Source organism: Odontesthes bonariensis, chromosome 9, assembly GCF_027942865.1.
Source record: "Odontesthes bonariensis isolate fOdoBon6 chromosome 9, fOdoBon6.hap1, whole genome shotgun sequence".
Classification (NCBI taxonomy): domain Eukaryota; kingdom Metazoa; phylum Chordata; class Actinopteri; order Atheriniformes; family Atherinopsidae; genus Odontesthes; species Odontesthes bonariensis.
The window spans coordinates 26,490,084-26,515,727 of NC_134514.1; the positions used below are offsets into that span (position 1 = coordinate 26,490,084).

The 25,644-nt window shown below is 40.0% G+C and overlaps 1 protein-coding gene across 2 annotated transcripts in view; it reads right to left on the reverse strand.

The window, feature by feature from the left end:
• LOC142388510 (galactosylgalactosylxylosylprotein 3-beta-glucuronosyltransferase 1) overlaps positions 1–25,644 on the reverse strand; it is an 88,026-nt gene that overhangs the window by 13,170 nt on the left and 49,212 nt on the right. The window contains exons 3-6 of one of the 2 annotated variants that reach the window (XM_075473864.1): positions 9,876–10,041; positions 2,556–2,698; positions 832–903; positions 215–726 (exon numbers count right to left, since the gene is read on the reverse strand). In XM_075473864.1, the coding sequence (XP_075329979.1) occupies positions 215–726; positions 832–903; positions 2,556–2,667 (696 nt within the window). In that variant the 5' untranslated portion in view covers positions 2,668–2,698; positions 9,876–10,041. The remainder of the gene's footprint in view (positions 1–214; positions 727–831; positions 904–2,555; positions 2,699–9,875; positions 10,042–25,644) is intronic. The other variant, XM_075473865.1, reaches the window with a different exon arrangement.

Sequence of the window (25,644 nt, forward strand, 5' to 3'; positions counted from 1 at the left end):
CAGCCTTGTGCTTTATGTCTGCATGGTACGTCAGACCAGCAACATGAGTAATTGTCATGTTCTTATTGAAACATCAAAGCCCCAGAAACTGTGTCTGGGACATTCTAAGTGTGTGCTCGGTCTCTCCCACCCCCTCTAGTCTTTGTGTATTTGTGCAAAAGCATAAAAGCAATTTGGCTGAGCAGCAGCGATGACACTGTATTCCGGCACTAACCTCCTCAAACAGCTCCAGGCTGTATGTGTTATCATCATCGGCGAAGTAGACAATTCCGGCTTGGCTGCTGTTGGCATTGAAGGTCTCCCTCAGCCACCGCAGGGCCAAATTTCGCTGCATGGTCCCTCTGGGGATTCTGGGGTCCCGAGTGTCACCCCGCAGCTTATAGTTCCTGGGCGTCTCCACGTTGAGGTGGGTGTAGTTTAACCCCGTCTCTCGGAGGAGCCGCGTGACGAGAGGCGTTCTCCTTTGGGAGTCCTCCACCAGGATCCAGTGCAGGTTGGGAACATGGAGGAAAGTGTTTGCTAACCGTGTCAGCTCCGCCTTCTGCACGGGTCGACTATATGTGGGGGTGATGATGTGGATTGTTGGCAGCACATCAGACCAGGGTGGAGGCCGCGTATACACATACTCTGTCCTCACCACCTCCACAATGTCCTTATCCGAGGCACAGTATTCTTTGGAGTCCTGGGCTTGGCCACCTGCCTCCCTCTTGCCCTCTGCACCTTCATCTGCAGAACATGGGATAAGAAGACATGTAAGGCATTAGTGCAACCTTGAGCTGCTCTTTGTATATTTGCCTCAGGTGACTTAAACCCAATGGGGGTAAAGTGTACCTGAGAGTCGGTGGTGGTGAACTGCAAGCCTCTCTGGAATGATAAAGATCTCTTTTACTAGGTGGTGACAGGCTGCAAAAAGTGAAAGCAGGCACCGTGAGAGGATAACACAGCTGACGGACAGAGAGACAGCGCAAGACGAGGGAGGGAAAAGCTGAGCGCTGCTATTCCCAAAGCATTGTCTTCAGGCTGTATGTCAACATGTCTTCTTTTTATGTCCAGACTCCGCCACAGAGTCCCTCATCCTCTGCCCTTACCCCTCAATTTTTCCAGCACGCTACTGTGATACGAACCCAATATTGAGTTACTCTTTATTGCTAAATTACGTGAGTTTTCAGAAAGGTCCCTCAGAAATTTCCTTTGTTGTTGTTGTTTTTGTCCCAAGTCTGCAGTGTGTGCTTTTTTTCCGGTAAAGGTTATTCTACAAAACTCCCAATGTTTATCTGTCTGTGTTTAAGAAAATACAGCTCATTTTGAAGGCTGTCACAGGTCTGCTAGTCAAGGCTTGCACACACTTAAGAGTGTATTCCAGTGGTTATTGCTGTGACAGCTTGTCAGAAAAAAGTTTGGTTATGATGAACAGCATAATTATAGAAGCATCAAGGTTGTTAATTCCTTTTCACTGTGCCACGGCTAATGACGGTCTTTGTCAGTGCTCTGCTCATGCTCCGTTCGCACCTCCAATGTGGAGAGGATTTTTCAGCAGCTCAAAGATTAACGCAATCTGCTGATAGCCAGATGTTCAGCAGAGGATGCCAGGCAGCACGCTGCCAAAAGTAATCTCTAGCTTCTCTTCACACAAAAGGAAGCCTGTGGGCAGAGTTTGGTCAGATAGTATAGGCCAAAAGCTATTCTTTCAGACGATTTTCTAGTTAATTGTGTCTCCTGTATATCCCATGAGATAATAACACAACTCAGCTGCTCTTAATTGTCAACACCTTTATCACTAGGTTTGGTATTTGTCGAGGGGGATCAGACTACTGCTATCTGAGTATGTTTAGATTACTTGCAAAAGCAAATGGCTTCAAACAATGTGTGTATCATCATTACCAGCTGCCTTGGGTCATTTCAATAAGCCTGGTTTGTTTGTTAACCCCTGTGTGCCCTCATGACACTGCATGAAATGAGCAAACAGCTTCATCGATTTGGTTACGCTCTAATTTGGCTGTGTTTACTCTGCAGCATACTTGACATTTTAAACTGTTGGTTTGTGGTCTCTGGAGATGATCGGTGGACCTCTAAGTTTGTATTCATGGCTCAGACTGGTGTGCAAACATGATATTACACATGGACACAGGGTACTCCATTAAGCTGATCAAGGAGGCACATTTTTTATTTATGGATGGATGTGCAGAGGCATGTGGGTGGTTAAGTTGGGATAGGACATGTTTTTGTACTGCAGTGGGCATGTTGTTATTAACACCGGAAAAAAAAAAATACATGCAAATTAGATATAGTTACAAAATTCAAGTGACTGAGTATATGAAATCAAAATGATTTATCAGTGTGGTTGTGTGATGGTAACTTCTAAGTCTTCATTGTGCACATGAACAATCCACTCTGATGAGGTTTGCAATGACTGGACAAGTGTTATTGAGGTTTGATGAAGCTGGTGGTCATGGCTCACGAGTGCCTCTACATAAACAGCCTGTTGTCTAAAACTAAAGGGCTGTGTTTGATTCAAGGACCTGCTTGAAGTCTGATATTGCAAGTGGAGTGCGTACCCTTGCGGATGGCGAGGAGTGGGGCTATAGCGCTTTGGTGCCAAACAGTGATGAGCAGAGTCCAGGGTAACACAATCAACACGATGGCAAGAATATCTCTTCTCTTCGGCATCTCCAGGATTGGTTGTTTGGCTCGGCATTACCTGGAGAAAAAGATGGTGTGAATATGTATTTTACAACACAAAAGATTTAAGCAAAATGCACAGTGAGAACCTTGCAGGAGATATACAAAGTCAGTTTCTGTGTATATTTGCATAAATGGATGAATAACCTGCATTAAGATTCTGCAAACACAAATGGGAAGACCATTTATTACTTTAGTAACGGCATATGATGAACCGGACTTTTATGAAACTGAAAATAACTGAATAGGACAGTTTATTTCTGCCTTCAAATTTAAAAGCAAAAATAATATTTGCCCCATATGTATGCCGGTAGTACAAGAAGTACAATGAGATGATGGAGCAGCTGAATGCTATAACATCCAAACAGAATCTAACTTAAGAAAAAACAACAACTAACTGAAGCAAGGTCAAAGCCACTGAAGGAGGCCTTTGATCAGGACCTCTGCCAATACGAAGAGCTCATCAGTGTCACTGAAGTCATGGTGACAAAATGCCCGGTAATGAAACTATTCAATGGCCAAATGGCAGGTAGCGATGTTAGCAGACTGCAGGTTGACAGTGTGGCAGATGTGCTTCTCCTTCTCACTCCAAAACAGTTCACCTTTGCAAAAATATAATTGCAGTGCAGTGAATCAGATATTAATGAGACAGTCCCAGCAGTAATACATTGCTGGATGGTAACATTGCATATACTCAAGGTTTCTCTTTATGGAATGGTGCTCATGATAAAAGCAGTCAGATCATTTTCTGGTGTTTTGAAATAAAGGGTAATTTGACCTGCCACGCAGGTTGGTTTGGGGTATGTACAGTCTTGTTTAATGAAATAACTGTCAGACCAGGTGATCATGTAAAGAAGCCATGACACTAGCAACTCATTTTTGGTCTTGACATACTTAACAATATTCTAGTCATAAGATCAACGGAGCACAGATCCCTAATGTAGCAGTAGCCACTCGCTCTAAAGCCCCTCTGTGTGGTCCAGAAAGAACACAGAAACTGCCTATTTTCAGCTATCATCACTATGTCTTGAGTAGTTCTTATATGTGAGGTGGTATTGTTATTTATCCTTTTAATTAATTTGTATCTTTAATGTCTGCTATTTGCTTATTTAAGTTAGATAAATAAGCAATCAGTTAGATGTCGCTGCTGTGACACAATTCTTTCACTTGCAGGACCAAGAAAGAAGCTGTTTCTATCATGTTTTCACAGTAAAACAATTAATGGGAAAATGATAAATTGATGGCTAGTTGGAGGGTCAACTCAGGCTGGGTAGATGGGCAGAATTATATTACAATGGTAGAAATCCTGATGTAGCATCCTAATAATCAATAACTGTTAACATGAATCACTCAGCTAACCAAGTTAGCTGTTGCTAGCCTATTATCTAGATAAGATGAGTTAAGCTAGTAACATGACTTGCTGTTCCATCTGACAATGTTTCAAGCTGATTTTTTTTTTATTATAATGAAACCCGTGTATATTGAATGTTAAAACTTTAGTTTTTTTTAGTTACATCACAGCTGATTACAAAAAAGGTTAGCTAGATATGCTCCCCCCGCTAATCACTTATTTTTATGTGGTTAGCAGAAATTAAAAGTATGTTTGACAATGATTTATAGGCAGGGAAAAGGGCACAGAAATGATACACTGACATTCACAGTCCTGCATGTGAATTATTTTAGATTATTTTAGGTGCTTAGCAGGGACTCTATGCATGTGTCCCTAAAGATGAATGTTTTAGCTCAAATCCCCAGTCTTGCCTGGGATCCCTTCCAGCTTAATTTATGTGTATTTTCTTTAGATATAGGAATATACTAAAGACACAAGTCTTAAATGGTGGCTTGGAAAGCCTGCCAAACTGCCCTCCAGGAATTTACAGATTGTTTCATAACAATTCAGGAAAAGAGTTTGGTCCATAAACAAGGTATCTCCCGCTGTTAAGAAACACTGAGTCTTTGGGTGAAAATGACCCCCTTTGTTGTAGACTTTGCAACAATGCAGACTTTTTCTTTCCAGCTTGCATGGAAAAAAATAAAGCTATAAAACACATTTGAGAAAACAAACTGGTAACCTACGCCCTTTTTGAGTTTGTCATAAATTTATATTTTTACATCGACGCATTTTGCACCATTGTAATCCAGATTTCTATCTCTTTTGCCAATGATTTGTGAGCTGCGGCCAGTGAAATAGGATTGCCATTGCAAATAGTGGAAATAAACCTCTTAAGGGTGTGGTTGTACTTTTGAGACTGGGTGGGGGGCTCATTATTTTATAACTCTGTCAAATCTATCTTACTTCTGATGTGGAGAATGCATGGTAATTATTTTATGATGTTTGCGTTAAACATGCTCCTAAAGGAAATTTGAGTCAAAGGCAGCAACAATACATGGTTCATTCCTGAATGATCAAATTCCAAACACAATTTGGCATGTCTAAAGACTAGAAAAACAAATCTTATTTCAGATTGGATACTTTAAGAGAGCTACACAACTTTCAGAAACTTCCATGATTTAAATAATCCAGCGGGAAATTTTGGAAAACCGTTTGCTCAGATAATCCACCTTGGTAAATCAGCCTTTTATTTTCAGCCCAATTTAAGTATCAAAGGTGCACAAATCCTTCAAACTCTTAGGCAGTTCCAGACTGTTTTATCTTATTAACCTTTATTTAGCCTCTAACAAAATTCCCTCCAGTTTTTCCTCTTTTTAAAGGGGATGACCCCTCAGACTAAGGTTTTCATACGGTGGATCACATATTGCTGAACCCAGAGACCATGCTGAATTGAGCAAAAAGGGGCATTTAATTATGCTGCTCTGTTTGCATGGCATCAATTTTAAAACCACCTCAAATTTAAGGAGCTGATATCCTAAAATGAATTGTAAACAACGTTGTGTGACTTTAGAGGCAGACACTCAGATATACTTGTAACCTGAGATATTTGTCTTGCTGCTTTTGTTTGATTAAGGCATTCTAACTGTACTTTTAGTTATAGGGAAACTATGTATGCTTTTTTGGCATCTGTAAAGGATAGCACTCTGAAGCCTTCCAGGTCTAGGGCATACTGAAAAGAACACCTCCAGGTCCATTTGGATAAGCATGGTGAGGTGCTTGGACAGAGGTCTTGACAGGCCTGCTCAGACTGCTGCCCTCGAGACCCAGACATGGATAACCAGAAGAGTATGAATGGGTGGGTGGACATGTCTACTCCCGGTGCTCCATCGCTCAATTACACTGAATTTAAAGACGGCAGACCACTCCTTCTTTCCAAGGTGTCCGTCTCTCCTCATATTTAATAGGCTTTTGGAATTATGCCGAGCCATAACTGGAGAAGTGTAGTTATTAAGTGATCTGCTCAATTAGACAAAGGAGAAAAGGAGGAAATGTGGGCACAGGTGTTTGCCCTATTCGTTTTAGGTTTGCACATGAGAAAACAAATCGCCACGTTTCCCACAGTGCTCCTGCTTTCACTGCAGGGAAAGGTGACAGTATTTTGAGGATTAGCATAATGTCAATTATGTTTTATTGAGCGTTCAAAATAAATACACCACTGATACCTAAGCCTAAAGTGTGAATGTTTTTTTTTCTCTTTTTTCTTTGGTCTCTTTATAAATGCCAGTTGCAAATGAAAAAAAGCTATTTGGGTTTTTCCATCCTAATTTAAAATACAAGTAATTTACACATGATGCATAAATGAACAATAAAAACGTAGTGCGTTAGTGATAGCATCCTTGGAGAAACTGGACCTGTTAATACCTTGGTATGATATCATATACTGAGGTATTGACTTTATCCATATAAAACTACTTTCACTCATCCGACATCAGAACATCTGCTCAGAGAAACCATCAAAAGGCCACCAGATCAGCTCAAATGCACCTTGGTGATTATTCTGTCACTCTCTTGAACTTTTTTGGTGGTACAGAACATAATCTTTCCATAAGATATCCCCTCACAAGCTGGGTTTTCATTCACCAGCGAGGGAAGTCTTAAGCAATCTTTTGCTAAAAACTGCTATAAAGAAACATGAATCAAACAAATATTTGATTTTTATCATGATTAGTATCATTATTACTAGAATCTTTTTTATTTCCACAATTTCCTTATCTTGTTTAATTCGCCTTCATATAGTATTCGAAGAGATTATTAGGGACCGAGCAGTGAAACTGCAAGGACCCTATTGTATCTGTAAGGATTACCTGCCAGTCGACGACATGAAAGAATCTAAACTTTATATTTTTGGGAGTTGCTCATTGGCTCTGTAGCGCCCCCTACGGTGCTTAAAAATGGTCCCCGCAATGGGATTAGTTTCGCGTGGGACAACGAAATTTGGTACACTCATTCATCATGCTCAGACGCACAAAAAACTCTCAGGTCGCCATGGTCCCACGTCCACAGGAAGGCGGCCATTTTGGATGGAAAGTGAGTTTTCGTACCATTTTTGACCGATTCCACGCCTTGTATAAGATCGAACTTGTGTTACAGATTTAATGCTACAAGCTTCAAACTTGGCCAGGTTACTTTTAAGACATGGGGGCAAAAATTCATGGAGAAACGTTTCCAAACTCTGAACGGTGTGGGCGTGGCCATGCGGTGAAAATCGTGTGATGGCGTTTGTGATTTGAAAGCCTTATCATCATCTCAAGGTCATGAAACTTGGCACACACGTCCATCTTGACAACCTTGTACGTATGTAAGGGGTATCGTGTGTGGGTGGAGAAAAATGGCTCAGTGGCGCCCCCTAGAAATTGAAAAAAAAACATCCGCATTGGGGTTATGCTGTGCTTGTACGTATGCAGAGGGCATCGTGCGTGTGGGCAGAGCTGTGCGTCTACGACGTCCAGCGCATGCCCAACGTGCGCACATCCAACGTACGCACACCTCGGTCCCGCTCACAGCTGCTTGCAGCTTTCTAGTTCTTGTTTCTTTCTTTCTTTCTTTCTTTCTTTCTTTCTTTCTTTCTTTCTTTCTTTCTTTCTTTCTTTCTTTCTTTCTTATTCTTTGCAAAAGGTATGCGAAAACTCAGGAAATTTTGCGAGCGCCACCTGCCAGTCGACGACATGAAAGAATCTAAACTTTATATTTTTGGGAGTCTCTCATTGGCTCTGTAGCGCCCCCTACGATGCTTAAAAATGGTCCTCGCAATAGGATTAGTTTCGCGTGGGACGACGAAATCCGGTACACTCATTCATCATGCCCAGACGTACAAAAAAGTCTCTTGCTGCCAATGTGCCACGTCCACAGGAAGGCGGCCATTTTGGATGGAAAGTGCGTTTTTGTGCCATTTTTGACCGATTCCACGCCTAGCATATGATCGAACTCGTCCTACAGATTTAATGCTACAGACTTCAAACTTGGCCAGGTTAGTCTTAAGACATGGGGGGAAAGAATCATTGGCCAACTTTTTCAAAACTTAAAGGGCGTGGCCGTGGCGACGTCTCAAATTTATGACTCGCCTTAAAAAATGAAGTCGCTTATAACTCCCACAAACATTATCCAATCTGTCCCAAACTTCATACGGTGAATGCTGGACCCAGCCTGAACGCGGACATATAAAATAGTGACATCCACCTACAGCGCCACCTGCTGGTCGTCAGAAACATCTTTTTTTTCCCACAACTCGCATTTTATCGAACTCCTCCTACAGATTTAATGCTAAACGCTTCAAACTTGGCCAGGCTACTCTTAGGACATGGGCCGAAAAAAATCATCGGCCAACTTTTTCAAAACTTAAAGGGCGTGGCCGTGGCGACGTCTCAAATTTATGACTCGCCACAAAAAATTAAGTCGCTTATAACTCCCACAAACATTATCCAATCTGTCCCAAACTTCATACGGTGAATGCTGGACCCAGCTTGAACACGTACATAACATAGTGCAGGGGTCTTCAACGTTTTTCAGGCCAGGGACCCCCAAACTGATGGAGAGTTGGAGCAGGGACCCCCCTACTATTTATATGCCATACAATTATGTTTTATATTTAACGGGGCCTAGTGCCGTGTATAAACATAGCTACTCTGTTATTGTACTTTCAATACTAAGCTATTCAAATAATACACAGGTTAATATATTCATGTTTTTATTTTAAACATGTGCAAGGTACAGGGTGGCCGGGCCACTGCCATTTATAAACAAACATCTTGCATACAACACTGAGCTATTCAAATAATCCACAGATTTTAACTTTAAACATGCATGTAGATGGGACAAACCATCTGTGGATGTCACACGGTGGCACACAATTTGAGAAAAAACTGTTTGAAATAAAAAATAAAAAAATAAAAATAAATGTTAAAAATCATCTAATCAACCTAAGATTTTGCGACCCCCCTGCAGTACCTCCGCGGACCCCCTGGGGGTCGTGGACCCCCTGTTGAAGACCTCTGACATAGTGATATCCACCTACAGCGCCACCTAATGGTGGTCGGAAACGTCTTTTTTTTTCCACACCTCACATTTGATCAAACTCCTCCTACATATTTCATTATAAAATCTTCAAACTTGGCGGGGTTACTCTTAAGCTAGGGGGGAAGAAAACTCTTGAGAAACTTTTCAAAACTCTGAACGGTGTGGGCGTGGCCAGGTGGTGAAAATCGTGTGATGGCGTTTGTGATTTGAAAGCCTTATCATCATCGCAAAGTCATGAAACCTGGCACACACGTCCACCCTGACGACCTCGTACATATATAAAGGGTATCGTGTGTGGGCGGAGCAAAATGGCTCAGTGGCGCCACCTAGAAATTTTCAAAAACCCCTCCACATTGGGGTCATGTGCTCGTACGTACGCAGAGGGTATCGTGCGTGTGGGCAGAGATGCAGCTCCAGCATCCAGGGCATGCCCCAACGTACGCACATCCCAATGTACGCCATCTCGGTCCCGCTCACAGCTGCTTGCAGCTTTCTAGTTATTATTAGAACTAAACAGTTTTCACAGGCTGAGTAGTACTCCTCATGACCTGGAAATTAACAAGCCCATTTTCTAAAAAATTCTGCAACCTGAAAGACAGGAAGGTTTATTGAGTACAGAAGCAACAACATTCGTGAAGATTCTGAAATCAATCAGTCACAGGTGAGGGTGTCAGGATTGGGTATAAAAAGACCATGTAGTAATAGTCCTAATTCCATAAAAGGACAATTACCAAAAAGTCTGAGGATTAATACAATAATATGAATTGATAATAAGACTCCGGATGCTCACCCACAGTTAGAACTGGATCATGGCACCGCTGGGGATGCTCGACTGGGAAGGCCACACTGCATACTGGGTGGGCTACCTAACAATGGCATTTTCCATGACAGGTCGCCGCTTCCCTTTTCTCTTCCTCAGCTGTGTCACAAACAGACAGTCAACACAGAGTCCAGTCCTGAAAAATAAGAGCATTTTTGTGAGCATGAAACGGAACGTCATCCAGATTTAAAGCGCTTTGGAGAGAATCTAAGAGTCAAGAGCCTTGCAGAGATCTTTGGTCGTGGACACTTTCATGAGAAATGGGCCTATGCTTCTGCTATTTATTATTTAACATCGGACAGCTGGAGCTGAAACTGCAGCAGTAGACGAGTGCACCTGCATAAAGTGGGGAACATGAATTTAGATGCACATCTATCAAGTTCACACGTGGAATCTCTCTCCTGGTGGTGAACCCCTGCTGTGTTTCACAATGCAGCCCTCTGCTTGTGTGTGAAATCGTTAATACTTTATATATTAACACTCAATTACCTAATTCATTCCAATCTGAATTGCACAGACAAAAGCTTTGTTTTTTTTCCTGTTTTTTTTCTGTGCCTAATATGAAAACTGGAAGAGGTTTAGTCACAACTCTATTGCCTGCCAACAGTCTGTGGTGGGGGAAGTGACAAAAATAAACTGGCATCATGTCTTATTCAAATACATCTGAGGAAATGTTTCTTCCGTGGAGGCTTCACGCAGGCAGTGATGTCCTCATGCTGCATCAGCATTTGAGCTTGATGAACGCTGTATTTTTAGTCCTCTTTGTGACAGAAACTTCAAATATGTAGATATGTGACCCAGTAATGCAGAAAGGCAACTTTGTGGTTGATGTAATTAATTAAAAAAAAAAGACAATTAAAGAATTCCACAAACTATCAGATAGCCCTGACACGTTGTCCAGCTTATGCAGTATTTCCCTTGTGAGTTCTGTTCGAACAGAAACTAACTTCACAGCACACAAGCTAGTCTATTGCTGCCACATGCTGTCATGTATTTAAGCTCACAATGACACTGTGATTTCTATACCTAAAGGAAACAGTGTAAATCCAGAATCTGTCAAAACTTAGACCCAAACATTCTTGAGAGGTAATTACTTTCAATAACAAGGCAGCTTGGCAAAATCTGCCAGCTAAAAGAAGATGGAATTCATAATACCATAGTGCATACTGTTATATACCTGTTATAATATCACGTTGCCGATTAAGAGAAAATCCCCACAGGCAAGAGAGAGATATGATGTCACTATTTTATATGACGCCTTTATTGTTCATTCATTTTACAGGGACAATATCTGACAGTGTAGCACAGCTACCTGCCCTTGATGGCTGACGTTGTGGCTGGATAAGGTTACTGCTCTGTCTTTAGCAGCATTTATGGCTGAATATATGATGTTATTGATTTGTCTTTCAGTATTTCCAATGCGGTGCTTTTATGACCGATGTCTTAACTGTACATTACGAAAAGTCAGCAATACACAAGCTTCAAATGGTTAACCAGCAAATCCCAGCAAGTTCAAGCAACCCCAACATGTGCTGCTATACCCATCAGCCATTGTGTTACAAAAATATGTTGATCCACTCAGACCAACGTTTTCTTTTATTTAATATTAGACAGATTGCAACTAGATTTAGACAGTTTCAGTACCTAATGTATGAATGTGAAGAGTCATCCAGGTCATGCCAATTCTTGAAAGCTTTAATAAGGCCAACTGGACAAACTCATAGGAATCCTAATGATATTTGATCCCTGACTTCTCTAGCAACTGGATGAATTGTCCTTTTGAGGAATCAGTAATGGTTGCCATGAACTGGTTAATACATTTGCCTTCTGATTCTAATAAAATTTGAATTTCTTCAGATCAAAATTCAACTTGATCATATGCTTTGGCTTATGGCTAACTACCTCAGCTGTTAGGCTGGTGTCATGGTGTGCCATGTTAGAGGCCTACTATGCTATAATATTTAGCTGAACACAGAGGTGGAAAATGCAAAATTCTCATTTTCAGTAATGGATGTGAAATCATGACTGTGAGGTTTTTGAAACTTGTTAAAGCTGCACAGTAGCAGCAACACAGTTACCAACAACCAACCCATTTAGCTATTTGCAACATTATTTAACTCTCTTTAGCTCTGAGCTAACACTAATCCAGCTAATACTATTGTGTTTAGAACAAATTAATAAAGCTAGAATGCTAATATGATACACCAAGATGAGGACCATTGTCCCTGTAAAACATTAGCGTGATAGTACTCTTTTAATGTGTTGCTTTTTAGTTAAAAGCTCTGTTTTGCCAAGCTGGTGGCTCACAGAATGAGCTACCAGTTCCTTGTATGTCAGCCAAAAAAAGACACAGAATGTTGCAAGATTATAGCTAGACCTCTGTGACATGTTTGATCAGTTTATGAAATGAACCTTTCATCTTTAAAACTACAACTTTTTGAACCATTTCAATGACCTGTTTGATCTGCAGTAGAGAAGCAAGTTTAACGTTACACTAGTGTTTGAAGAGGATATTTGTAAAGCACAATATGTTGTTCGCATATTAACAACAGATAATTAGCATTATGATGACACCATCACCCCACATTTGCATTTTGCTTGGTTTCATCCCTTTACATCTGTTTTCTCCTTTGTTTTTCTCTGCGCTTACTTACATTGTGTATTTACATAGCCGGATTCCCAATTAAGCTGCTCTAATTCAAACATTTGTCAGTTTCTGTTGTAGCCCTATAGCATGGAAATACTGAAACTGTAACTGAAAAAAAGCCTATTAAGATTGAGTGTTTAGCCATCTGAAAGCATTGTGAGACCTCTGCTCCAATAAAATCTTCTTTTTATAAGCACAACATCATCCCACGAAACCAACATCCATTTAAAGCGATACAATGTAACTTCTCAAAAAGCCCACCCTGGAGCTTCCCCTACAGGCTTGGAGGTAATGTACGGTTACACTGTCGTAAATACAACACCCTTTCGCTTTCACTTTTCACGTTTGTTGACGAACCGGTGAGGAGTCAGAAGGTGCAAGCTATGTCGACCGAGAAGGTAAGAGTAATCAAATGTACCTGGGAGCGTGAGAGGGGTCTATTTGTTTTTGCGGTAGGTGTGCCAGAAAGCAAGTAGAAGTACTTCCGCTCAGCTCCCGGGCCGGTCCAGCAAAGTTACATAGCGCAGTTTTTCCAACTCAGACCCCCGAAGGGCATAGGAGACAGGCCAATCGTAATGTTAAAACTCATTCTAGCCGCACAATTTTTTTCAAGCTGTTATTTTAAGGTAGAAATGTTACATAGTATTGCTTTAACTTAAAGACAACTTCTGTGCAGTGATTTTGGGCTATATTTAAATGCTCTTGCAGAACATTACCGTATTAAAGCTGCAGTCTGCAGGATTTGTTGTTGTCATACGTAAAGTCCTAATTTTTGGCATTTTAAGAGTTTACATGATCTATCAGAACGCTTGAAGTTGAAAACGGTGACCTCCGTAGTCGCAAATTGCAAGAAATGCTTATTTTTTAACCGAAAAATAAAAAGTTATTCAACTTCCTGTCCCGCCCCATCAAAACACATGAGAACTCATGCACGTAGACGTGCACGCCAGATGCGCTTACACGACTCCTCATTCATCAACTCACCTGTCATTTGCGATCATGGAAGACACAGTAAGTAGACTAGCCCGTAATGAAGTTCAATAGTCTAGATAAATAAGCGTGGGGACGAGCCTACCTTGTATCACGCATGCACAATCGGTGATTGACAGGCAGCAGAGCCCAGCTCGTAACCTGATTGGTTACCTTTTACCGGTCCGGTCTGCAATTTTCTAAACAAACCTGCTGGCTTTGGAGGGACCTAGCGGGACATATAGGGGACCTAGAGAACTCTTTTTTTTTTTGTATTGGGGTATTTAATGTACTACTTTCAGAATCCCCGGACAGTTCCAGGCATTGTGCTTGAAAAAGAGTTGCAGACTGCAGCTTTAAATGTTGCCAACTTAACAGATTTTGAGGCCAGATTTAGCTACCTTTCAGGCCCCTTGGTGGCTTTTTTAAAAGTTTCTTTATTATTTTCTTTCTTCAAAAAAGCAACTAGTGACACATCTAGCAACTTATAGGGCAATCTTATCTACTTGATCGGGAAGGGAGTTGCCAGAGCTGGTAGGATAGTCTGAAGTATGAGTCAAAACACTCTTGAACTTCAGCCCTAACACACACACAAAGAAATATCAGGCTATTCAGTTGAATCTTTTTTCTGTATTTACAACAACAAAAATGTACCGATAGCATCGTAGTACAATGTGATCACATAGTTATGCGTATAAATAGTGCAACACTTTGGGTACACTTTAGTCCTATAAAAGCTTTTAAAGCTTTTCCCAACTCATTTAACACTAATGAAATAACTTGCTAAAAGGTAAAAGGTAGAATGGTAAAAATTCAGGCCATACCATCACTGTATGTAGCATGAAATGTAGCAAAAACATTAACAAAATATGCATAGCATAGTTGTAAAACGTGATGTGACTTGACATGTTATTTATGTTATTTCATGATACCAGGCTGCTGTTTATAAAGACATGAAATTAAGCCTTTAGTAAGCCACAAGCACCCAGCTGCCAATGTTTACTTCCTTGGGGCCTGAACTGTGTGATGTAGTAAGATTACGGAAAGTCAGTACCACAATGCAGGCTTCTGCAGCCAATGACAGACAGCGAAGCTTGACAGCCTTTCACATTGGTACGAGCTAACCAGCTGTGAAGGGTACACATGCCACTGATTTATAAAGGATTACAGCAACAGTGCTGCACGTGAAAGTTGTTGAACTGATTGTTATTGTAACACCATTAACTTCAGATGGTTAAACACTGAGGTGAAACAGTACATTTCTCGAGTGGGTTTAAGTGTCAGAGAAAATTATACGTGCTGATACTATTGAAAGGTGTCTATTGTCCTTTTCATGATCAGTAATTTTAGACTGGGGGAAGAGTCATGGATCATTTTTGAATATTGCTCCAGTAAAAAAAAAAAAGGCATCTATTCAATTCAAAGTCATGGTGAAATGTGTTTAAATATGTCACTGTTGGACTGTAAAAGCACTTTAATAGGGATCAGCTAGGATCTTTGATAATTCATCTCTCAAACTCTCACAGTTAGAAATAAATCACATCCATCAGGTCAGCTCTGATAACTCATACGTTCCCCCTCCTTCTTTTCCTTTTTCTCTCTTTCCCTGAGATTTGTAAAGCTGAGGCTTCTAAGACGATGCAGGGGCAAGTCTCCAAGTTTGTAATCAGTCTGCCTGACTTCCGAGCTCCCGTGGCTCTGCACATCTCCTATATCCCGAGGACCAATAATGACATAATCTTTTCCATACTTGCTTTGCTGTGGCAGTTTTTTGATGTACTCTCCAATCAGCGGGATGGAGAGACTCTCAGGGGATGGTACATTCCGCAGTGTCCAATTTCTTGCTTTCATTTGTGTATTCATTGGCCTATGACCAACTTGCTAAAGCCCAGAACAGTTTTCAGGGATATCTGGGGAGCCTTAGAAGACAAGTTGCTACAATACATCATTATTGATGTTACTGTCCCGGCCCAAAAAAGCGGCGTCGCCTAAAGGTGTCATTAAATGTGAATTTTAAATCTGCATTGATTCAAACAGACTAAATTGCTTTTGAAGGACAGTAAGCCAGGAGTAGGTGATATGTCTGGGTTTTCTCTGTTGTTCCTCCTATGTTTATGGATTCAACAGTGCAGTGAGCCAAAGTTCTAGGTTACTGCTTGTAAACTCAACATTCTAACCACAGATTTATGAAAGATGGACCTGTGCAGCCAATGCCAATTCTCCCATTAAATATATCTACAAAGGCAACACAGTTTGTTCAAGTCATTATCATGTAATTAACCAAAGTCACTCTTTCTGGCTCTTTTAATACTAATTTAACCATTATTTAGTTATTAGTATTATTAGCGTATTAGATGTTACATGATCATTACAAACTTTACTCAAATTGAATCAATGTACATACTTCTGACTTTGTGATACAGGAAAATTTAGACTTAAACTTTCAATGTTGACACAATTGAATGCTTTCAAAAAAGGCAAGCTAAAAGATAGAGACAATAAACAAATATGAATATACATGGGTTTGTTTGCCTCACATGCGTGGTTGAGAACAACATTGATCTTTTGCTTTCAGGACCACAGTGAGGCTTGTGGTTTTTTTCTTTTCTTTTGCTTGTCTTTTCTTCACAAACTAATTAAACTTATTTTTAAACAGAGTACAGCAATTTGAGACATTCAGTAGAGTTGGCAATTATTTTATCTCATTACTCAAACGGTTATGGTGAGAGCTTTTAAAGTTGGAAATGATTTTACAGTACCTGAGAAGTCACGTATTATCATACTGTATATATCTTTGACATTGGAAGATACAATTCAACGGATTTATATAGGGCCAATGCACAACGAAACTCATCTCAGGACACTTTGCAGAGGACGTAAACCTTAATTCAAGTCCCATCAAATACAATTAAATCTAATCAAATTCTATCTCATTCAACCCAGTTAATTGTCTTTTAGATTTTCCTTTTCTCTGATTGATATCATTCCTATTCAGGCTTTTGGTGCAACAGTTGGTCACCGTCATGCTAGTTTAGTCACCCCAATCAATATGTTTCACACCAGTCATAGAGTTAGTCTCTTTAAAATTTGATCCACTCCACATGAAACAAGAGTCTGGATTGAGTGGAGCTAATAATAGCAATGGAGGGTTGACAGCTATTTTATGATTAGCCTATTGTGGGGCACCTGTGACAGCTACCTTGTTTATGACTGGGCCTTTTAAATCTAACAGCCTGAAACTGTTTTCTTGCTTCACAAGACCACCAAGCCTAGTCACTTCAAACGCAGTTTGATACAAAAATTAGCCAGAGTGTCAGCAGATGCTGCTTCTCATGCTTGATTTAGTGTTGCTTTATTTTCCGGAAAACTTGAATAACCCATTAGCTGTAAGCATTGGCCTTGATTGATGGCCCCAGTCCATGTGTGGATCTGCCTGCCTCAGCACTCGTAAAAGATTTAAGAGCACAAACCCTCTGGCAGGTTCTTCTCTGCTGATAACCACAGGGGGTTATCCTTGCACAGTCTGCCCTCAAGTTATCTTAACTAATTTATGGTCCGGCTCACCCAGGGCACTTTTCCAATGCTGGACCTGGGAGCAAAATGAGGCATCTCAGAGGTGGCTGACTGGGCAGAACGAGCTCTGCCAGGATTGCAGAAACTGCCACTGAGACCTGGACCTGCCGCGTTGGGCCAGCACAGCTTGGCTCTGATCAGGCTGGAGTCAGTCGAGATGTGGTCTTAGGCAGGCACGTGGCAAGAGCAATAACAGCACTGTCTAATGGTTTCATCGCACAGTAATGAGAAGACATTGTGCTGATTGATGATGTATTGATTTTAGATTTTAAAAGTCTATAATTGATCAAATCAAAGCCTATCTCAGACTTATTCCATTGCAAGTTTAACATACATTAACTGTTTCCTCACTGGGAGAGAATTAGATAAGATGATTGATACCAGCAGCAAACTAACTTTAGCTCTAAAAACAGCTGGCGATGGTAAATATAAAGCTGTAGTCAATTATCTTTCGTTAGCATAAACAGCCTGCTCTATCTGAAAGTAATGAAGAATGCCAATAGGAATCTTATAACTCCTTATAAATACATACAATATAGGCTGTTTTTATAATAATAATAATAATAATAATAATAATAATAATAATACATTTAATTTAAAAAAAGCGCCTTTGTCAACGCTCAAGGACACTTTACAAAACATTAAAAACACAATAAATACAATAACACAAGTTAAAAAAGAGGCTAGAGGGAGAATGCAGCATGAAACAGATGGGTTTTGAGTTTTGATTTGAAGAGGGGTAAAGAGTCAATGTTCCGGATGTCTGGTGGGAGTGAGTTCCAGAGTTGGGGAGCAGAGCGACTGAAAGCTCTGCTCCCCATGGTGCTGAGACCAAAAAGATGGAACTTTGGAGCGCCAAAGGCCTGTTTGAGTCAAGTTGAGGGTATATATGCAGGAGGGATTCGATCCCCAATCTCATTATATGAGTGCGTTAGTGTGGGTTTGAGAAGCTCGATTTCGTACTCTTTCGATTAAACTTTTAGAAAGTCTGATTGTAATCGGACTTTTTTGTATAACATCCTTTAAATGTGCCAAATGCAACAAATTAAAGTTGAAATGTTATTCAACTTCAGTGATGCTTGTAGTCAGATTTAATCAGCCAGCTGACTGCATGTTGAGGCAACAACTACAAGCTAATGATGTCAGCTAATGGTGTTTGTAAATGAACTTTTTGCTGCTCTTGAAAAACGCTGACCAGATTTAATAAATTGCAACCCTTAATTGCTAATTTTTTATTTTAAACTATCGGTACTGGTCATCAGAGGCCCTTTTACTTTGCAGCTGCTGTGGATGGACTCTTATTGCTGCAGTGGTTATACTGTAAATAAAAAAATTTCCCAGATTTATTTTTAGTGTGATAATATCAGTCTCAAAAGAATTTTGTTTTCACAAAGTCTATACTCCAAAGGTTTTGACAAGTTATTTACCATTCATAGTCTGATTTATTGAGATTTTACCATTAAAGCATGCTTTTTTGTTGGATTTTGTTCACTTTGTAAAACCCTTTGAGTCTCATACAGTATGCTAACAAATTCAAGGCTATTAAACCTGATTTATCCAATCGTATTTCTATGGATAAGAAAAAAATAGCATATTTAAACATGAATTTTAAGAAAACTTGTAATACAATAAGTAACTGTCACAAGGTAGGTATCATAATAATATTTATCCATTGATATTTTTCATCTTATTCTTTCATTGCCTGCAGCTGCTCTGAACAGTGAAAGGGACTGAGCTTAAAATCAGTTTTGGTATGGAGGGCAAGGCATTGATTTAAACTGCATCTGACATGTCACACACTGTGAACAGGCTTATTATACTTTAGCATAAGGTCAGAGGTTGGCAGGGGGAGCTCCTGGATTCATTAGCTAATTAAAGCCAGCTTCCTCGGAGGGAGTATAGGTGTTCAACCCTCTACTGCACCTCTCAGACTTCAACATTCTCCATCTACTGAGTCCTGAGTTTCTCTTAATGGGGGTTAGACCATGGATTCCTCTGATGAAAGATTCCCCAATGTCAAAATCTCCCAATTATATGCCTGCAGGAAAAATATACATTATTATGAATCTGATCATAGCTAATTAAACCTTGGGGATTAGATTCAGTGCACCGACAGTGAAAATCAGAGTTTTGTTTGAGCTGGGAAATGATTGGTGTAAACAGAGAAGATAAATGACAAACTATATTACAACAGAGTCATTATCTGGGAAGCTTTGAATTGACAATGAATCAAAAAGATTTGGCTTTGGAAGGAGCTGGTAAATTTAAATCATGATCAAATCAACTGAGGTACTAGGAAATGTTTTGTACTTTAACTGAAAAGTCTCAGCCATGAAGGTAAAAAAAAAAAAAAGGAAAAAGATTTGTGCTAAGGATGGTGAAAAACAACAAATGGGGACACTCGATGCCTCAGGATTGAGAGACAAGCCAGTGGGGAGGACGGAGCAGCTCTGCGACTAACATGCAAGGACTGGGTGGCTCTGAAGTGTCAAAGGTATTCCTCGTGTACTGTAGCACCATGCGTGAATATGAGGTGGAGAAGTGCCTTCTTTAGGAAAACACAACTTATAAAGGTAGAGGATGTCTGATGTGGACACAGAAGAACTTGACACATAACAATTACATTATGCTCGTCTCTGCTTTTCTATTAATTATTATATTAGTCAGAGTTGCTGCATGGGATTTTTTCCTTTGACACACTATCATTAGTGTTGAACCTGCCAGTACAACACAACCCCTGGAGACAGCTAATTGACGAGTTTAATAGTTTTTGTAATGAGTGGGTTTATCATAATTGTTATTTCCCATCGTTACTGCACATTTGAATCAATCTGTTAAGGTCTTATGTATTGTAATTTTTTGAATGGTCTTGCTACAATCACAGCCGGAGCATTCATTCACCAAAAGAAGAAGATATGATATTGCAAACAGAATCATATCCAGTTGTGCGGTACTTTATATAGAAATGGCTCCCAGGAGCAGCTTTAATACATCAGTTATCATTATTTTGTCCAATTCTACATTAGAGTTTAACGTATGTTAAATTTTTTTCCCTTTTGCACAGATGGTATTTCTTGAATACCACCATAAAAGCACCGACATTTAAAGTTCGGTGGTAAAATGTCAAATAAGCAATGATGACTGCATGCTTGATGAAGCAGCAAGTCAGCATAGTTTCCATCTAAGCAGTAAAAAAACAAGGCACCTTTGACATTTCAACCTGATCCCTCATAATCTGCTCTGAGCTGGCGTCTCAAATCATTGCTTATCACTTACTATTATTGTTTGTCCTTCGACTCTGCTTCTATTCAGCAATGCGGTCGCATTCAAAGAGCACCCCGGGGCAGAGAGAAATGACACCGACAGAACAGTGTTGACACAGCAACTGTGTGTCTGCTCACTGCAGAGGTGTCACTGACTCAACAGAGCAATGACTTTGCTGAGATAAAGAGAGCGCCGGTGACTGACGGCGTGTCTTCGCCGACAATGGCGTCACCAAATCCACAGGCAATATTTCACTTCCACGTTTGCTGTGCGAGCATCCGCAAAGACATGCATGCTGCCTTATCAACAAATAAAGAATAAGAAAGAAGTCATCAGTCGACTGAGACAGGCGTTTTCTTCACAGTGATGTTTAGAGACAATTTATAATATCAGCATACGAACATGCTAAAAGGGTTTGACAGGCTACGATTGACAGGCTGACAAACCCTGTTGTGAAAAAAAACATTTGATTGACAAACGCTTCTGCTTGTAAAATGGTAACTGTAAGTATTTAGGAACCAGCCACTTATATTAACTGCAGAACAGTAAACAGGGAAACAGACTGGCCTGGTAGGAAGGAAACAAAATTAGGCAACAAACACCTCTGTAATTAGTTTCCTTTTTAGATTTGTGCAAATAAATTCATTGATAAACTAGAAGCCAATTATAGCTACAGATTCATCAGAACCATACAAACTAAAGAGTGCTGTAATGATTTGGGATTTTAGTCCATGAGCTCCTGCAACCAGAATGACATAAAGAAATGTATTCATGTGTCATGTCATTTGCTTACTGAGTTCACATGTATGTGTTTGGCTGTGTTTAGTGAGTTTGTGTTTATGTATTTGCACATGCAATTGGTTGAGCAAACTTGGAATTAAATGCAGTTACACAGAGAATTACAAGTCTTCCCACTGTTACTGTTGAAGAGAGAACATTGTGATTTTTTTTTTCTGTGTCAAGTGTTCAAATTACAGAGAAAAAAACCCCCATCCAGACAAGAAGTCAGGACACCAACAGAACAATATTGTCCGATCTGCTTATCTAGCTTCCTCTTGTTGTTCTTAGTTTTTTTTTTTTAAACTGAGAATAATTGTTCTGTCGTATGCCTGGGCCCTGCAGCTCTTTCACTTACAGACCTGTTTTGCAAAATCGCACACACACAAAGACAGAAACACGAGGTGGAATTTGGCTGTATTGAGGTACAATAAACGTGCAAAATGTGTGGATGGAAAGTGAGAAAGGCAAACAAGATGCAAAGATCTGAACGCAAGACTGCAATGCGGTTGCCCTCCGAGAAAAAAAAACATAGAACTGCTCTTATCTTAACTCCACTGAGAATTTCTAAGCACAATTACACTTGTTCTTTCTAAAATGCTTACGGTAACTCTTGTATCTTCGATGGATACTCTTATCAATAAACTATTGAACTGACCAGCTCACCATAGGAGTGTGTGCCTTTCTTTGTCTTGTTCCAAGCAGACAATCTATTCATACAATGGAACAGGGACCACACACACCTATGGATTTTTTTTTTTGTGCAAAACAGATTGATTTATATAATAACAAAAGTCTGGTGTCTTTTCAGTGATTCAATAACGTCTTGACTGTCATCAAGGCTTGAGCAGGAGATCTTCAGCTGAAAAAAGTTGGTAACCATTGGTTACAATATACCATTGATTGCGGTGCTTGAGTTCAAAACTTACAGTTTCTTCTTAACTTTTAATGTTGCTTTTAATATGTGGTTCTCAACCCAGGGTTGAGATCAGGACACAGACTTGTAGTCTTACACACTTTTCTGCAGCTTCCCACCTGCTGCTACCCCCCCCCAAAAAAAACCCATAATGACTGTGTCTGCTCCCAGATAGGTTACGCTCCCAGACAAAGTCATTATTGATATATTTTGTCTTACAGAACCCTGGCTGCAGCAGGAGGATCGTGTTAGCATTAATGAATCAACTCCCTCTGACTGTTTAAATGTTCACGTTCCTCGAACCACAGGCAGAGGAGGAGGAGTGTCAGCTATCTTCAGATCAGGGTTACTAATCTGTCCTTGACCCAAAATTAGTTTGAGCTCTTTTGAATCTCTGATTCTCAGTTTTTCCCACCCAAAGTGGAAATCACAGAAACCTCTTGTGTTTGTTGTTGTGTATCGTCCACCTGGCCCTTATTCTGACTTTCTGTCTGAATTCTCAGAGTTTTTATCCCAGTTAGTGCTGAGTACAGATAAAGTCTTTGTAGTGGGTGACTTTAATATTCATGCAGATGTTGAAAATGATAGCCTAAATACTAACTTTAATTCTATATTAGACTCTATTGGAAGTGTTCACAGACTTACTCACTATCTTAATCACACCCTTGATCTTGTGCTGACTTGTGTATTTCACCATAACCCTGTCTTAACTGACCGTTTTTTAAAATAACTTTTGAGTTTACATTACTTGACTATACAGCTTCTGAGAAGAAATGTATTTATAGTAGGTGTCTATCAGAGAATGCTGCGACCAATATTAAAAAACAATTCCATTATCATTTTCTCCACTGCCAGGTGCAAATATTACAGAGGACAGATACCTAAACTTTACTCCTGCAGAACTTGTTGACAGCACTATAATTTCAATGCGTGCAACACTGGACAATGTTGCCCCTCTGAAACTGAAGGTAATCAGTCTGAGGTTGGCTCCTTGGAATAATTCACAGCTGAGTGCTTTAAAACAGCTTGCAAGAAAGTTGGAAACAAAATGGCGTTCCTCTAATTTAGAAGAGTCTCATTTAGTCTGCAGAGATAGTCTAATAACACATAAGAAAGCCCTTTGCTAGAACTGCTTATTATTAATCATTGATAGAAGAAAATAAGAATAATCCCAGCTTTCTTTTCAGTGCTGTAGCCAGTCTGATGAGGAGTCCGAGCTCTGTTGAGCCAGGTATTCCTTTAAAAAATCAGCAGTGATAATTTCATGAGTTTATTCACGAATAGAATTTTTTCTGAGAGAGAAGATTTGTGTAATAATTCCCACTATTATCACTGTTGTATCATCAAGTACAGCAGCTTTAGAAGTATCTTTAGAACCTGATCTGTATTTAGACTGTTTTTGTCCAGTCAAACTCTCTGCACTAACAGCAGTAATAGTCTCTTCTAAACCATCAACTTGTATTTTAGACCCAATCCCAACCAGACTGTTCAAGGAGGTTTTCCCCTTAATTGACACTTCCGTATTGGATTTGATCAATCTGTCTTTCTTGACAGAATATGTGCCACAGAGTTTTAAAGTTGCTGTAATTAAACCTTTACTTAAAAAACCTACCGTACTATTGATCCAGTTAGCTTATTATCGACCTATATCCATCTTCCCTTTTATGTCTAGAGTTCTAGCAAAAAATTTTGCGGCACAACTTTGTGATAATTTACACAGAAATAATCAGTTTGAAGAGTTTCAGTCAGGATTCAGAGTGCATCATAGCACAGAAACAGCACTGGTGAACATTACCAATGATCTCCTCTTAGCCTCTGATAGCGGACTTGTGTCTGTGCTTGGAGCAACCCTTTTCCCTTTTTACATCATTCCATGGCATAATTCCATTGCTATGCTGATGATACTCTACTGTACTTGTCTTTGAAACCAGATGAAACCAATACGTTGATCAGACTAAGTGTGTCTTAAAGACATAAAGACCAGACAGCCTTCAGTTATCAGGCCCCTCTTTTGTGGAGCCTGCAGCCGATATACATCTGGGAAGCAGACACCCTCTCTACCTATTAGATTAGGCTTAAAACTTTATTTTTTGATAAAGTCAATAGTCTATTGTTATGCTGCTATAGGCCTAGATGGCTGGGGGACGTCCCATGATACACCTCTCCTCACACTGTTCTCTTTTTCTATGTACATTTGACATTATTGTTGTCATTAACTTGTGTTTCTCTTTCTCTGCAGGTATACCCAGCCTGATGTTATGGTGTTTGTTTTGCCCTCTTTCCCATCCTCTCAAACCCCAGCTGGTAGAGGCAGATGGCCACCCTTCCTGAGTCTGATTCTACCAGAGGTTTTTTCCTGTTAAAAGGGAGTTTTTTTTCTTTACACAGTCGCCTTGTGCACGCTAAGGACGGGGGATTGGATCGAAGAGAAGTTTCGGAGTAATCTGTTGGTTTCCTTAGCTAGGCTGCTTTTTATTGGATTGTAAACATGATTTGGACTAATTTGGACTGATTAGATTAGATTGGATTATGATTTTATTACAATGAATTGGATTCTAATTGTCTTGAATTGGATTGTATCTTTGAAGTACCTTGAGGTGACATTTGTTGTAATTTGGCGCTATATGAAAAAAATTGAATTGGATTTAATTGAAATTTGACCAGTCTACACGTAGCTCAGAAAATTCTGGTCCATATCACAGCTCAGTGGGGTAATCCTCCATTCACAACTGCAACAGCCATTATAACGCTCCTTTAAGTTCAGTTTTGTTGTGTGAGGAGTAAGTCATTCCTGTAGTGACACACTAAATCAGTCAAGCAGCACAGCTAGCGTGACTTTACCTCCTTCCTAATGGTGATCAATAGCCTGTAGGATGAAGGAAACCCCTACTGTATTTGTCACTGGACTGAACCATAGAACTCTGATGAGGGGGTGGCTAAAGAATGGCTGAGGTGGGTCGACTGTTTCTATAATGAGCCCTCTTGGGGCTGCCACATTATGTGTGGAAATAGCTCCAATTAGGCCAACCAGCTGGAAAGTCGGCAAGATGGGAGGATTGGATAGTAACACAGTTAGATGGGAGGTTATGGATGGGACTCGACCTCAGTAAGGTGTTAAATTAGCTGCATCCTATTGGTGGTTTCAGTGCGCTTTCCTGTTTTCTCAAACTCTTCACAGTAAACAAATCATGTCAAATCTTCTAAACTCATGTTAATAGACAGTTAAGCCCCATTTTCAGCACAAAGCTTTGTTCACTTCCCTACTGGGACAGAGATCATGGCAGATTAATAAATCTGGTGTATTTCTAATGACCTCTTGGAATTGACAAATCATTACTGGCCTGATGAATGTATCGACTAAAGTTTGACTGAACCCTCTAACCCCTTACCCTTTAAGAGGATCCCTCGCTGGATGGATGTAAAAAAAAAAAACATTCAGCAAGAGGAAAGGTCATTAGGCTTGGCACTATCATTTATCTCGCTGTAACTGTGTTATCATGCCAAATGTTTACTAGAGTAATGTGCTCCATCATATTCCTCACATTGTTTGAAAGATTTTTCACATCAATGAGCTATCTATGTTTGTAAATTAA